Source organism: Muntiacus reevesi, chromosome 1 (assembly GCF_963930625.1).
Source record: "Muntiacus reevesi chromosome 1, mMunRee1.1, whole genome shotgun sequence".
Taxonomy (NCBI): Eukaryota; Metazoa; Chordata; class Mammalia; order Artiodactyla; family Cervidae; genus Muntiacus; species Muntiacus reevesi.
The window spans coordinates 82,464,545-82,481,400 of record NC_089249.1 but is presented as its reverse complement, the minus strand read 5'-3'; the positions used below and the strand labels follow the sequence as shown (position 1 = coordinate 82,481,400).

The following is a 16,856-nucleotide window of genomic DNA, read 5'->3' as shown; positions in this document are numbered from 1 at the left end:
CATAATGAATACTACATTTGTATACAAACCAAGTACTGGATTTGAAACCTGATTATTGCTGTAGATATCTACACCAACAGAGTATAAGTTCAGTACTCCAAAATACCTACACTATAAATTGCTTTTTAACCAAAAGTTAAGTGATAACATTTGTGTTTAAGTTGACAGAAGAGTGGCAGTAACTGCTGATATTACAGTTTGACTCAGAAATAATTATAACAGAAAATGGGATATATTTCACTTAACAATAATAAAATGGTACATTTAAAATATATAAATAAAACTTTAAAAAATCAAATGTGAAACAAAGTACAGCAAGAACCAAAATGGGAAGAAAACAAGGAAAACAAGCTTCATTACAAACAGTAACTAAATTTATGTACTGAGAAGCAAAAAGAAACATAAATCCATCTAGACTTAAGAAATATCAAAATCTAGAAATCAGCAATTAGTAAGCAGCAACTAGTCTGCACAGTAAAAAGTACCTTTGCTTAGTACTCTAGTATCACAGCAGCAACTGATGTCAGAATAAAAACCTTGAGATCACAGTGTGTCTGAATCACCCATTGCTTTGGAATAAACATTTTTCTACAGGTGATAAAATGGTAGGTACTCTGTGGCCAAAAGTGTCAGAATTATGAATTTCATGGATTTAAAATATACTGTACAATATCTTCTCACACTGCCAGAAGTTCACGTCCTTAGCTTTGAACAGTTTCAAGAGAAGTCAGAATAGCTTTTCTAAGACTGAACAAATAATGCAATGTGATCCTTCTGCATGGATAAAACAAGTGATGCTGAAAAATCAGGAGACAGACTTTTTACTGCCATTGTGTGATTTCCTCTAGAAGTTGGGCTATGTGTCTGAAATGCTTTATCTTATATGCCTACTGTATCAGTAAAAACACTACGCTGTGCTGTGCTTAGTCATGTTCGACTCTGAGACCTCATGGATTGCAGCCCGCCAGGCACCTCTATGGGAATTCTCCAGGCAAGAATACTAGAGTGGATTGCCATGCCCTCTTCCAGGGATCAAACCCAGGTCTCCCGCACTGCAGGTGCATTCTTTAATGACTGAACCACAAAGGAAGACCAAGAATACTGGAGTGGGTAGTTTATCCCTTCTCCAGAGGATCTCTCTGACCCAGGAATCAAACTGGGGTCTCCTGCATTGCAGGTGGATTCTTCACCTGCTGAGCTACCAGGGAAAACCAGTAAAAGCACTACTGAGGCTTAAAGAGGGAAATTAACCCATCTAATAGAAAGGAAGAGTACCATCTAAAGCCAAGTCTGTCCTGAAATTAGAATTCACCAGATATTTTCAGAATCCAGGGCCTAACAAGTACAATTAAGAGTTAGCTTACAATCAAGAATTAACTCTTACTTATCTATAAAAGAACTGTGAAATGAATTTTTCAACTACTACCCACTATTCGGTTAAGTGCAGAATACTTTAAAGATGGCCGTTTTGATATAGGACACTGAGCAGCCAAAGCCAAACAAAAACACCTTGCACTTTACATTATCCATAATTTCCAAGTACTTGTCCTTTCTGTTTCTTAAAAATACAAGTTAAGTAATAAAGAGTGTAAAACTGCAAGGCCTGCCATAGTGCTCGATTAATCAGTACTCAGTATTTGTTGGATGAATGTAATAATAGATATTAGACAAAAATATTACTCTAATTCAAACCAGGAAAAAAGCTACCTGTTGGAAGCTGTCTCTTAGAAGCTGCTGGTCTTCAGGATGACAGAATTCTACAATATTCTTTCCTAAGAGTTCCTAAAAGAGGAAAAGAAAAGTAAGATCAACACTTTTATGATCACCTAACTTCCCTGGCCCATTAGGAGAGGAACTGGATTTAATTTCTCTTGCTTTTATCCTAGGATTATAGATTAGAGGGGAAAAAAACACAAAAATAAATGGAATCTGCTAAATAACTGACCTCTAGGGCAATTTTCTTTTTCAGGATATTGTACATTTATTTTAACTGCATTTTTTATAGATTTGAGGTTTAATTTAGATAGGCTCACGCATTCCAAGTGAATTTTATAATTTTAATTCAATGATCTATAATAAATTTATATAGTTATACAACCATTATCCCCAATTCAGTTTTAGAACATGTCCACTGCCCCTCAAATTTCCTTTGTGCCAGTGGGAGGTCAATCCCTGTGCCATCCACTGATCGGCTTTCTGCTTCTTTAGTTTTGCTTCTCTGCACAAATGGAATCATAGAACAGGCAGTCTTTTGGGTCTGGCTTCTTTCATTTAACCTAATATTTCAATGAAATTCATCTGTGTTGTTCCAAATATCAATAGTACATCCTTTTTATTGCTTATAAGTATTCTAACATAGATAAGTCACAGTGTGCATCCATTCATTAGTTAAAGGACATTTAGGCTGCTTTCACTTTTTGGCTATTATGAATAATATAGTCACGAACATCTGTTATAAGTCTTTCTGTGAACATATGCTTTCTTTCTCTTGGGTAAATACTTGGGAGTGGACCTGCTAATTTGGAGGGTGTGTGTTTAACTTTTTAAGAAACTGCCAAAATGTGTTTCCAAAGTAGTTTACCATTTTATTTACCTATCAACAATGTATGAAGGTTCTGTTTCTCCATGGTCTTGCCAATACTTTTTTATTATACCCATTCTAATGGGACATAATGGTATCTCATTGTGGTTTTAATGTGTGTTTTCCTAATGACGAGCAACTTTTTATGTGCTATTCATATTTCCTCTTTGATGAAATGCCTATTCAAACCTTGTGCTCTTTTTTTTTACCGGCTGGTTATCTTAATGAGTTGTAAGAGTTCTTCATATATTTTGGATACAAAGCTTTTTTCAGATATATGATTTATAAATATTTTCTCCCAATTTGTGGCTAGTCTTTTCATTTTCTTAATGATGTCCTTTTAAGAGGGCAAATTTTAACTTTTATGAAACCCAACTTATCAAATTTATTTTGCGAACCACGTTTTCAGTGTCATAAAAAAAATCTTTGTCTAGGGAATTCCCTGGCAGTCTGGTGGGTAGGACTTGGTGTTTTCACTGCCATGGCCCAGGTTCAATCCTTAAGGGGAGCACTAAGATCCAGCAGGCTGCACAGTGCAGCAAAAAAAAAAAAAACACCAACGTTGCCTAATCCAACATCACAAAGATTTTCTCCTATTTTCTTCCAGAAGTTTTATAACTTTGGTTCTTACACCTTTACATCTTGGAGTTGATTTCTGTGTATGCTATTACGTAAGAGTCTAAGTTCTTTTTGTTTCATTCTGTTTTGCACATGAATATCTAATTGTCCCATCTCCATCTATTGGAAAAGCTTATTTTCTCCTTGAATTATCTTGATATCTTTGTTGAAAATTAGCTGATCAGTTGACCATAAATGTGAGAATAGATTCCATTCTGATCTACTGATCTAATAACTATGCCTACACTAACACCACACTTTCTTGGTAACAACAGTTTTACAACAGGCGCTGCATTAAGAAGTGTAAATGACTTTGTTCTTCTTTTTCTTTTTTTTTTTTTTATTTTTCAGTGGGTTTTGTCATACATTGATATGAATCAGCCATAGAGTTACACGTATTCCCCATCCCGATCCCCCCTCCCACCTCCCTCTCCACCCGATTCCTCTGGGTCTTCCCAGCCCAACAGGCCCGAGCTGTTCTTCTTTTTCAAGATCTCTTTTTCACCAGCTTCTTTACACAACCACAGCCAGAAGTCCCTCCTGGTGGCTAGAATTTTGAAGTTTATATAACGACCTATTTCTCAATTCAGATATAGTTATATCTGGTCTGCAGAATGAGATATCTAAATAAATCATAATTACCAGTGCTAAAGTTGCATATTTAATGGGTTACTATGCACCTAGATTGATTATATGAATTATCTAAAGGTGGCCATATCATTATGGCTAGTTAAAGCACATCATTATCTGTACTAATATCACTACTAACAAAGAAATACATATTCATACCTGCTACTCCCACCTAGCTTCACAAGTCATATTTTTCTAGCTCAGATGCTAACCTTCGTAGGAAACTGAGATTATACTTAGCCATCAATAGAATAGGATCATCTCTTTTTCTGAGCTGGGGCTGCTACGTTTTGACTACCTCTGGAATTACATGAATGAATCATCTCAGCACATCCAAGGGAAAACAGAGGCCTAAATATCAGTGGTGTAACAACTCCAGCTCCTCACCTGTGGCTGGTAGCCAACAGTAGCCACACAGCGATGATCCACAAAAGTGAAGATTCCCTCAATATTGTGTCGAGAGATGAACTCTGTTGGTTGACAAACATTACTCATGTCTGTACAATTAGGAGAACTAGTTACCTGAAAGTAAAGAGATAAAAATGAGATAAAATGACACCATTCTTTACAGATGTACTTCCCATCAGATTCCCAATTTTAGGAATTTCATGAGGCCTAGCTCCACTCCCACACATGTACTCTTCACTAACTTTGTGAAGAAAGATAAACATTCATTCAACCCCAAACCTACCTACTTTTATTTAGCTAAGTTGTATTCATTATTCAAACTGGAAAATTATTCTCCCAAGTAATCAAGAAACATCTGTTTTTGTAAGGAGAATCAAAATAATTCCACTTCCCTACTGTCAGTCATGAAATGAAAAATGAGAAGAACTCTCTTATATTGTATAGGAGCAAAAGAAATTAGCTGGAAATAGAAAATTTAGCACTGCAAAGCTAAAAGTATGAAAGAGAAAAAGACTTCTCTCTCCAAAAGATCTTTCACTGTCCTCAGTTTCTGCTAATTCGAACAGAAGCAATGTTAAGTGTGAATGCCATATTCCTCCAAATATTTGGAGATTTTCAGAATGCTTCATTTGTATTCAAAGAGTAAAAGAAAAAAATAACATGAACACATCCTGAAGATTCTCTCCCATTGAAAGGGGGTGATATATTAACTGATGCAGAAAATTCATACTTGCCTGCAGTCTGCCAATGGCCACTAGGCAAAACTTGCTCCCCTGGCCAGCTTCTGGGTCATCATCTGGAAGTGAGACACCTTCAAGAAGGTGAAGTTAGAAGGTTTAACATGTGTCTCAAACACAACTGCCTTCAAAAATTAGATGCGTAAAGATTTAAAACACACACAGATATGATGAGACTAGGTATAAAACAACAAAGAGTGCTAAAAGATAAGAATAAAGGTAAATAACCGAAAGATCATTTATATGAGGTACTGTTTTAAGTATTTTTATATATGTTAATTCATATATTATACTCACATTAACTATAAAAAATTACAGAGCACAGGTCCTACACAAAGTATTCTACAAGATTAACATGGTCAAACCAAATACATATGAAGACATTTTATTTGGCACTCTGTGACCATATCATAGTTAAGAGAATAGATGTCTTGCCTAACCTGTAACTTTCAAATTAAGCAAACAATCAAAAATGAAATTAAACCAAACACCAACAGTTATCTTCTTTGGAAAAGAGAGAAGCCAGGACTTCAGTGTTTTATGTGAAAAAGGAAGATGGGTGCATTTTCCCGCTACTCTTTGGATATTTATCTTCTTTTTACCAAGAAAAATAGTATTTCTTTGAAAGCTACACAGACATATAAAAGACCATATATATTGCAAATGTATCATTTATACAGTATATAATCTAAAAAGTTCAAACATCATTACAACTTAAAATTAATTTATCTTAATTACATTTAACTACCATTTTGGGGGTGCCTACCATTACCATATGCCAGAATGGCAACCCACTCCAGTACTCTTGCCTGGAAAATCCTATGGACAGAAGAGCATGGTAGGCTACAGTCCGTGGGGTTGCAAAGAGTTGGACACGACTGAGCGACTTCACTTACTTACTTACTTACCATATGCCAGGCACTAGGCTAAGTTCTTTTCTTACATTAAACCTAATCTTCATAATAACTCTCTATGGGTTATATTATCTCCAGATAATAGATGAGAAAATTGAGGGTTTTTTAAGTCAAGTAACTTACTAAGATACACCACTAGTAAATAACATCAGAAACAAACCTAGGTTTTTCCAAATTCAAAGTTTAACCTCTTACCAAAATACACTACCTCGCCTCTCTTAGCTGCTATCTCTCTAGAACCCCCAATTCCTAGTCACACCTATCCAGCAGGGAGGTAATAAAGTTGTTAAGATTTGGAAATTCTGACAAGCCAGGTTAAAAAGTCAGCTGATCCCTGTACCCCAACCACTTTTTTCACATTCCCTTTTGACCTTTGGTTCCAGTAAAAGACACAGCCAATACTGAGTCATTTTCAAGTCTGAGAAATCCATCTCCCTAACTGGAATAGAAAATTCATAGTGGAAGGGAGGGAGTCCATTTTTTCTTTCCTATTTTCTTATAGTTTATACCAAAGCACATTTCATATGCAACAGGTAAATGATAAATGTAAATGATAAATGTTAGCTAACTTTCTTGGACTCTGAGGAACTAGTTGCACCCAGAAAGAAATCACTATTCAACTTTCCTACCTGCTGGGGGCCAGGCCTTGATATAGCCTGTGCAGTGGACCACCACGAAATGAGGTTCCCCATCCTTTGCAGAGCCAAGTCCATTCCTAGAAAAATTACAGGTGTGAGGAAAAAACGTTACTCAGTATCATTTAAAAAGCAATGCTGGCTTAGTACCTTTAATTTTAGGCTACTGGGTATTTAAATAACAGGATGACTATACTTGGATCTTTCCCACCCAAAAGTGACCACCATATTTTTTACCTTTGCCAAAGTAAAGCAACTGAAAGGTACTGCAGCAGGAAGAAAGCAGGTAAAGTGGGAATGTAACTTCCTTAAACAGGATAAGCAAAAGATGCTTTAGAAGTTCAGGAAAAATAAAAATGTAACTGAGAAGTGAGGGATGAGGGTAAGGGCTACTGAAGGAAGTACTATAGTAAGATAGTTGAAAATGTGATGATCTCTACAGGTACCTGACCATCCCTTTGGGGTTTTTTTTTTTAACTGCTTAAGATCTCACCTGCATCTGTTTCTCACAAAGCTCAGCCTATTCATGGAGACTGAATCCACAGAGCTATTGCCACACCTGTTTCAATGAACAGAGAGATTAAAAGCAATTAAGATGCACTATCATTCATACAACTTAAAAAAAAAAACCCAATCAAAAAACGAGCAGAAGATCTAAAGAGACATCTCTCCAAAGAAAAAATACAGATGGCCAACAGGTATGTGAGAAGTTGCTCAATACTGCTAATTAATAGAGAAATGCAAATCAAAACTGTAATGAGGTACCACCTCAAACTGGTCAGAATGGCCATAATTAAAAAGTCTCCAAATAAATGCTAGAGAGGATGTGGAGAAAGGAGAACCCTCCTGCACTAATCGGAGGAATTCAAGTTGATGCAGCCACTGTGGAGGTTCCTCAGAATACTAAAAACAGAATTACCGTATGATCCAGCAAAACTGTAATTAAAAAAGATAAATGTACTCCTACGTTCACAGCAGCACTATTCACAATAGCCAAGACATGGGAGCAACCTGAACGTCCATCTACAGATGAATGGGTCAACAAGATGTGGTGCATACATAGAATGGGATACCATTCAGCCAAAAAAAGAATGCCATTTGCAGAAACGTGGATGAATCTAGATATTATTACACCAAGTGAAGTAAGAAAGAGAAAGGCAAATAACATATGACATCACTTCTGTGTGGAATCTAAAATAGGACACAAATGAACCTATCTATGAAACAGAATCAGGGACACAGAGGACAGACAGGGGGTTGCAAAGGGGGACAAAGGTCGAACAGGTTTGGATTGGGAGTCTGGGGTTAGCTGATGCAAACTGGAATATACAGAATGGATATACAAAAGGTCCTACTGAATGACACACGGAACTATATTCAATATTCTGTGAAAAACCATAATGGAAAAGAACATGAAAAAGAATGTATACATAGATATATGTATAGCTGAGTCCCTTTGCTGTTCAGCAGTAATTACTACAACACTGTAATTCAACCACATTTCAATAAAAAAAAAAAATTAAAGAAAAAAAGCTGCACTATCAAAGAAGTTTTCATCATTTAACAGCCAGATATCAGGCTCTGGATACAACTTGACACAGAAAATTGGCAACAATGCTCCTAACAATGAAAGATAAAGAAGTCAGGTTTGGTATTTCTAAAACTTGTTAACTGTCTCAGAGTTTTTAAGTCAAAATGTTCTAAATGCTCTACAAATGGAGATATTCTCTACATCAGGAGTTAGTACACTTTTTCTGTAAATAACCAGACAGTAACTATTTTCAGCTCTGTAGGCCAAACAATTTGTTACAACTAGTTGACTCTGCTATTAAGAGTATAAAAGCAGCCAGATGCGGTTTGTAGACCCCAGCACTATGCTGCAACAAAATCTATTTGCTGTATTTTGTTATTATGTAGGACTTCCCAGGTGGCACCAGTGGTAAAGAACCTGCCTACTAAGGCAGGAGACTTAAAAAGATGCTGGTCCGATTCCTGGGTTGGGAAGACCCCTGGAGGAGAGGAGCCTGGAGGGCTACGGTCCATAGAATCGCAGAGTCAGACACGACTAAAGCAACTTGGCACACACACAATCACGTTATTATTTACCTTGCTCCTCCGTATGTCATTGCATTAGCCATGTCCACATATTGGTACACTCTCTCCCATTCTCATTACTTTCTTTCTCTCATTTCTTTAATTATAAATAAAACATACATAGAGTTTTATGTGTCATGCGCTATTCTAAGCATCTTTAAAAAATTTATTTATTTTGGTGTGTTGGGTCTTCATTGCTACATGTGGGCTTTTTCTCTAGTTGCAGCAAGTGGGTTTTTCATTACAGTGGCTTTTTTTTTCCCCAAATACAAATAATTTTATTGAACAAATAACACAACAGCCTTCCTAGATTGAGGACTACTCTCCCCAAGCCATTTCTCACACGCTTAAAGCAGAGAGTTTGCACAAAAAGGAATTAAAAAAAAAAAATCATTTCTATGTAGAAATCAGACTCTGCCCCAACAACATCATGGACTAAACTATTTACAAGCTCTCACATTTTAAGTATTCCTATTATGGTTGTTCTCTCCTTTCTGCCCCTATCCAGGGGCTCCAGTACTTTTCTTTTGACTGATCCTGAAGGGAGGGGTATACTGTAGGAAAAGGGGTGGTGGGCTCCTCAGAACTACTGGCACCAGCCCTAGGGTGCTGTGCCTCACCAAAGGGTGGCAGATGTGTAAAGGCAAGAGGGATTAAATACAGTAGGTGAGATGAGGCACAGGCATCCAGAGCCCTTCCTGATCCCCATCCTATGCCCTCTCAACTTGGGGTGGGGGGGGGGGACGGACAACAAGTTGCAGTGGGGAGGGATCGGGCCAGCCCTGGGTAGAGGGAGAAACCTCCCACACCAGTCCCTACTCCTATTAAAAGCCAGCAAATTGTCCATCCATCTGGGACTGGGAACAAATGGGCAGGTGGGCAGGAAAAATCAGGCTTGTTCTACCCCCAACCTCTGTCCAACACAGGAGGAATCGAGGTAGCAAACGACTGAAATGCTCCAAGGAGAGGGTAAAGGAAGTGAGGGAAAGGAAGTTCCCACTTTTGTAGAGCTCCCATTGCCCTGGGGCTGGAAAAAGGCAGACCTTGCTTGTAAAGTGCTGTAGCCTCTAGCAGGGCTGGGCCCTAGGCAAGCTTGGAAGAATGCAGGCCGCTGCAGGCAGGGGCACAGGAACCAAGCATTCCTGACCAGCATGTGCCCTGCCATGCTCCTTGTAGGGACTGCTGGGAAAGGTGGACTGGTAATTCTGCCATCAGCCCTCACCAGCTTCCAGCCACCTCTGGTCCACATACAAACCAACACCCAACCAGCACTGTAGGACTGCCCTGCTCACAGCTGAAGGTTCCAGGCCAGTGGAGTTTATTTACTGTTGTGGCCCCAGCCTAGGTTCCTCAATGGAAGCCACACCTTGAGCCTAGGGGTGTCTTGCTGGGGCAGGGGGTGTTTATGCCTGCCACGCCCCAGGCTCACACCTCATAGAGGATCACAGAGAAATCCACATGGATGCAAGGGGGATCCAGCTTCACGGTACCCTGAGGAATCACGTTCTTATGCACCCGCCTCAGCTTGGCCCGCTTCTGCCCGTTCTTGGTGACGACTGTCTCCTCATAGAATTCGTGAGCCAGATCCCCATCCTCGTCATTGAACATGGAGCCGCGGCGCGTGAATACAAAGGGGGGCATGACTCGGCCTCACCGTCGCACCAAAGCTTGCTCAGCGACCGCCGCCTCTGGGCCACCGGCCCCGAGCTTTGGAGCCGCTGGCGCCCATGTCAGGGCCGCCGGCGCATGGCGGGCCCCGTGGTAACTTCATTCTTACAAGGCCGTTGGTGCCACCATGCCCTGCCTGGGCCTTGGCTCGCAGATGCCGCTGCCGCCGCCTTCCACAGACCTACAGCGGCTTCTTTTGTTGAAGAGCACGGGTTCTAGACAGCTAGTTGTGGCACGACAGCTTAGTTACTCTGAGGCCTGTGGGATCTCCCCAGACCGGGGATCGAACCTGTGTCCCCTGCACTGGCAGGTGGATTCTTAACCACTGTACCACCAGAGAAGTCCTAAGCATCTTTATATATATTTATTCAACTAATCTTCATAACAAGTTTATGAGGCTGATATAACTCCCAATATTAGGTGAAGAAATAAAAACACAAAGCAGTCATTTAATCCATTCAAGGTCAGAAGATAAGTGATAAATCCAGTAGTCTGGGTCTAGAAGCTACTCCAAACCACTAAGCCACATAATATTAAATTTTGTAACACCTCCAGGAAACCTTTCTTAATATCCTATTCATCACTTCTAATAAGCATCCTCTCAACAGTCAATTTCCATTACACAATCTGAATTTATTCTGTGACATGAAGAGATGTTCTCTCTATCTGTGATGAAAACTACTACCATCCTTTCTTCAGAATCCTAAAATGTACAGTACGTAACTTATAAATGTTAAATATTAAGTGAAAGGAATCAGAAAGTCTTAAATTTATACTAAAGGGAAACGAGGGGGGCAGAAGTAGCCTGAGTACATGGACGTTGTCTAGGAATACACCAGGAGAAAAAACAGAGATACTGGCATCCAACTAGTATGGATTAAAATAAAATCTGAATCAAATATGGGAAGCCAATTTCTTTGTGTCATTTTTTTTTTAAATCAGCAAAATAGTAACCTTGAATTCTACTCTACAGGGCAGTTGTGGAAAATGAGATGACACATAAGTAACTATCATAAGAAGAGTTCAGTAAATACTAGTTTGCTTATCACTTTATTTTGTGTTATGACTAAATCACATCTTGAGAGTTGAATTTAATCTACCTGGAGCTTAGATTTAAAAGTTTAACTCCTCTGACCAGAAATCAAACCCTCAGCTCTGAATTCTTCCTATGACAAGTCACAATCCTCATCCTGACACTCACCTCATACGGCAAATAAATGATCTCCTTGAGCCCATACACATCCTCATGGAAGACTGCTGACCTTCCTTTTTCACTGTTCCAGTCTTCAGATCCAGGATACGCCCTGAAGAAGGATGTGAAGAAGAGTCTGGAGTACACTCTTGTGTGCAGGGAAGAGGGGGAGAGATACTGGAGGCAAAGCTAAGTAAATAGCCTATTTACGCTCCTCAATCTCCTTGCTTATAACAGAATAAGTCAAGTATGAGGTGGTTTTTTTTCAAGTCTAAAATACCTCGATTCCCATCAATGAATCTTATGCTTCAGTTCAAAGGCAGCACTGCAAATAACTTTGTGCAAGCGAAGACAGGAGCAGAAGTAGGTAGAGCTGGCAAGCAAGAGCAAGGTTATGTTCTTGGGACTGATTATTTTTACACACGCATGCAGGTATGCACACACAAACACAGAGAGTGAATGTCATTGGTTTAAAAACAAATAATTTTATATGCTATAGAAAAACGCATCTGTCTCATGCTAAAATTGTTCCTCCTATATTATATAGAAACCAAATGGGAACTTTTGAGAAAAACTAGAAAAATGAAATCCATAAAAACATAAAAGAAGGGAAAGCTAAATACCAACGTTAATATGACCATAATGGATTTGATTTCAATTACCAGCTTTAATCTGCTTCCACATTAAAATTTTTTCCAGATTGCTTAGCAGCAGATGTGACATTTCCTTCAGCCAAACTCTGGCAAAAGGACTGAATAACATTAAACAGAGGCAGCTGGGAGGGGGGGACAAAAACAAGACAGAAAAATAGTGCAGATACAAACAAACAAAAAACACCTGATATACTGAACGATAACCATTCCTCTCTAAAATAAAAATCTATCATCACAGAACCAAGTACAAAGTCAAAGCCAAGCACAACTTGGTAGAAAAAATACCAAGTAACTACCCATACAAATGAGACATAAACATGGATAATTTAATTCTTTTAAAATGACAAGGGAGGTGGTGATATTACAGGTTTGGCCTTTATGGTGTATTTACACTAATATTGAGATTAAAGTAAACTTTTATATAAACACTGTCACTAATGAAACATTTTCTAAGGATGAGCTACAAAATATATTACTTGCATGTGGATAAAAAGAATAGATTATACTCATGAAAGAAGAAAATTCTAAAAGTTTTGCCAGATACAATGGGAAAACTTAAGCATTAAAATGCCTCTTCTATCTCAGAAAAAAAGAAGAGAGGACTTGCCACTCATCTCCTATCTACGTAGCTCATACCTGTCAGCGCATTTTCCGAAGTGGAAAGCTGCTCACGGAGTTTGTCCACATCATCTGGGTGCACCTGATCATAGAGCGTGCTACCAAACCACTCAGACTGCGGCTGGTTCAAAACTGGGGTCACCGAGTCAGAGACGTATACCACCCGGCCTGTCTCACATGAGACAATGAACAGAAAGCCATCTGCTGCCTCCAAGATCAAATGTTTCAGTTCCTGCCCAAGGAAGAGAAATACAAGTTAATACTGAACTCTTTTGAAAAAAACAAATGTTACTATGGAAAGAAAGCAGACCCTTCAGACCATATGTATCTTTCCATAAACAACTGTGGCCTTCTGTTCAACCCACAGGCACGGCTTTGTACCTTAAATATACTCACCTTACTGGTAGCTTTCTCCAATAGATAGTTCATCAGTGTGTCTATGTCGCTATCCACCTCCCTCCTCTTTACCTCAGAACTCAAGACAGATAATAAAAATGCTTACCATTACCAAAAATTTGAGTGCTTGATCTCACCCTCTCTGGTCTCTTACGGTGATGCTCTACAAATATTCATATTGTTCTCTTTCCCCTCAAATCTTAAACATAATCAAGTTTTCCTAATGCTATACAAAACTTCCCTCAACTCTGCCCAACTCATCTTCCAGGGCCCAGCTTAAATTAAGAGTGATGTCATACTCACTGGCTCTACTCCCTTTTCATGTATTTCTCAGTCCATCTGCAATCTCACTCTCAACCACTGCATCTTTCTTCAGCAGGTTATTCCCCACTGCCAACTCAAGTGCTCTTTTCTGAGTCTGTACACAATGTCACTACAGATCTGACAGTGTTGTTCATTCTATCCTTTAAAATTTATTTCTGCCTAGCTTCTATGACACCATTCCCAAACTTTTACTTCCTTTCCAAATGTCTCTTCTCTGCTTCAAGCTCCTTTTCCTTTGTTCAAGCTTCAAGTGCGGGCAATTCCAACATTCTATCTTAACTTCTCTCCTCTATTTATTCCATACTCTCTCTCTCTGAGAAATCATATGCACTTCTCCACTACGAAATGATACCCAAGTCTACATTTCTAGACTTGCCTAAAATCTACTAAGCATCTCCAAATAGACATTCTATCAGCAATTCAGTTTCAACATCTCAAAACCCAGCATTATTTCCCTCTTCAAAAACAGTCCTCTGTGCTCTTCCAGCACTCTCTTTCTTGACTAACAGTATCCCCTTCCTCTCAGGGTATAGGTCTAAAAAATCTAACTAATCTCTCACACTCCAGTGATAACTCAGCTTATCAATTCTATTTTTAAATATAATGTCATCTCATGCCAAGACTAATGGTCTCCCTGCTTTCACTCTTTCCAATCCATCCTCAAAATGCTACCACATATTTTATAGCTACCTATTGCCTAAAAATTAAAATCTAAGTTATTTAACATAACACTTAAATATTCCTTCATCAGGTCCCAGTCTATCTTCCCATTATCATCTCCCAGGGCATGCTAAACTGATTTTCCTTGAATAACCTGATTATTGTCACAGTGCTTTTAATCAAGCTATTTCCAATATTTACAACACTACTCCCCTATTCTTCGCTTTCCATATTTACACTTCTACAGGACTTATTATTGCATCTCTGATATAGATTGGATTCTGTGTTTACATCATGATTTATTTATTTACACATGTTTTTACCTGTGACTACCTCTTACCATTCTTTACATTTCTAACAGCACAAAGTACTTGGTCAGCTCACAAAAAGTGCCTAACTGGACACTGTTGAATCAATATCTATATGTGTTCTGTCAGTACAAATTGATTAGCTTTTTCAGTGTACATATATATATAATCTGTGCTATATGTGCTTTCATATAGACCATCCTATTTGGGAAAAGTTTTAGTGCTTTCCTCCAAACCACATTCCTTCCTTCTGATCCTCTGAATAAAAGGATGGCATTAAAGGTCAGTTTTTTCTCCCTCATACTTCCTGTATTTTCTGAAATTTTCTGCAATAAATAAGTGATACTTTCAACAATCAAAACAGAACATGGCTACCTTATACTCTTTGAAGTCTCTGCTGACTATTCTGACGCAGGCCTAGCCACGCTGTTTGCTTTACCATCCCGCTGGTACGTATGTGTTTGTGTGTGTCTGTGTGCTCAGTCTGTCAGTTGTGTCAGACTCTTTGCAACCCTATGAACTGTAACCCGCCAGCTCCTCTGTCCATGGGACTTCCCAGGCAAAAATACTAGAGTAGGTTACCATTTCTCCTCCAGGGGGTGTTCCCGACCCAGGGAGGGAACCCACAACTTCTGCATTGCAGGCTGATTCTTTACCGCTGAGCCATGGGGGAAGCCCATTTTTCTCATTTTTCACTTATGTGTGTATCCTACTACTCACATATTCATATTCAAACTGAGTTTCTGAAAAGCTGGAAATGTTTTTACCTTCTATTTCTCTCATAGTGCATTGAATGTAACAAAGCATATCTCTAAGCAACAACAACTGCCTGCTAGATTCCTTTCATCACTAAAACTGGAAGCTGTTTCAAGAAAAAGAAATATATTACTTTCATCTTCTATAACCCTAAAGCCAAGGAAAAGGACTGGTTCCATGAAGACAGTCATCCCTGAAATCCCCCTGTTCTTCTACCCTGCAGACTGCATTCATAAGTAAAGTTCTAAAATACCTGTCAGCGTGCTAAATAGTTTTCACAAGTCCTCTCTACTTCTGTTTCAAGGCTAATAAATGGCACAGCCAGGGATCAAAACTGACTTTCCTATAACCTGAATATTTCCTTCAGAGGTGAATTCCTGTCCTTTAAAGAATCTACAGATTCCGCTCTGCTCTGATTCCCAATATAACACACACTTCAGGATTATGGGCATCCACCCCCAAAAGATCAAAACTTTCAAAAACTTCTAGACCCCCTCACGTGTGCTTCCCAGAGACCTGATCAGTGAGGAAAGACGGCTTGTAGGTGCCGTCGGTGGCTGTGTTGCCAGTTCCTCTCAAGGACTTCATGTGAGAAACGGCCATGCGTAAGATGGTGAGCTTGTCGGGTTTCCGAGCCAGGGCGCTACAGGTGGGTACCATGTCTGACAGTTCTGTGATGTAGGCTGTCATCTTGTTCCGTCGTCGCCGTTCAATCTCACTGTGGTTTTCCCTGCGTGGAGAGAGAGAGAGGAGAAGCCCCATCCAGGTGGTCATATCTGGCCACTTGGGAGCAGAGAGAGTGACATGGATACCAAGTGAGCTGCTGAAGAAATGCGGTCCTTAGATTTAGTGGTGCTTAAGTCTCAGAAGTTAGAGTAAGGTCTACCAAGTTTCTCATGCAGAGCAAGCATGGAATAGAAACTAACAAGGTAGACAAGAGTACAAGCATATACCAGCAAATCTCTCTAACTCCTGGAAACTTCACTTCCTATGTAAATTACCACTCCCTCAGAACAAAAAGTGTTTTAAGAAATGACAGTCTTAAAAAACGTTGATTTTATTCACTTAAGTTCCTCAGCTTGGCTGATTTCTTATTTACCAATTCAACTTTTTAAAGGCTGGAAACATAAAATGACCAATTTTTTCCAACAGAAGTATGTTGCTCAACAGTTGATATGTGAATTGATTAGTACAGACTCCCTTGGTCTATAAAATATTGTTTCTTCTAAGTATCTCTCTTACTCTCAACACTAGAAGGCAGAATTGGAAGTTCTACTTGTCCCCCTAATGCACAAGGCCCTAGCTTCTCTATCTGGGTGTGGTGCCAGTACACTGAGCTCAAGAGATTTATAAGACGCCATTTACTAGAAGTCCCTTACGATGCCCAATTTGGGACAAAGTGAACTGGAGAATAGGAAGGAAGATGCTTAAAGGTCTGAAAACAGACAATTTGGATCTCACCACGGTAAGCAGAAAACATCTCCAATACTGACTTCCTCAAAATCAGGGTAAAATTACTGCTAAAAGTATAATTCAATATTTTTCAAACTGGATTTCTGAAAAGTCTAACAGTTCCTCAGTATCTTCCATAGGAATGCTTCAAGGAGAGACTAAAACAACATACTGCATTTCTGTTTCTGTTTTAAGCAGCTTTGTTTTCTCTT

At 39.1% G+C, this 16,856-nt stretch overlaps 1 protein-coding gene across 4 annotated transcripts in view; it reads right to left on the bottom strand.

The window, feature by feature from the left end:
* Positions 1 to 16,856, bottom strand: part of ARNT (aryl hydrocarbon receptor nuclear translocator) — a 68,907-nt gene that overhangs the window by 10,614 nt on the left and 41,437 nt on the right. For all 4 annotated transcript variants that reach the window (XM_065904746.1, XM_065904755.1, XM_065904737.1 and 1 more), the window contains exons 6-13: positions 15,709 to 15,922; positions 12,767 to 12,980; positions 11,487 to 11,589; positions 7,017 to 7,082; positions 6,518 to 6,603; positions 4,972 to 5,048; positions 4,217 to 4,351; positions 1,708 to 1,782 (exon numbers count right to left, since the gene is read on the bottom strand). In XM_065904746.1, the coding sequence (XP_065760818.1) occupies positions 1,708 to 1,782; positions 4,217 to 4,351; positions 4,972 to 5,048; positions 6,518 to 6,603; positions 7,017 to 7,082; positions 11,487 to 11,589; positions 12,767 to 12,980; positions 15,709 to 15,922 (970 nt within the window). The remainder of the gene's footprint in view (positions 1 to 1,707; positions 1,783 to 4,216; positions 4,352 to 4,971; positions 5,049 to 6,517; positions 6,604 to 7,016; positions 7,083 to 11,486; positions 11,590 to 12,766; positions 12,981 to 15,708; positions 15,923 to 16,856) is intronic.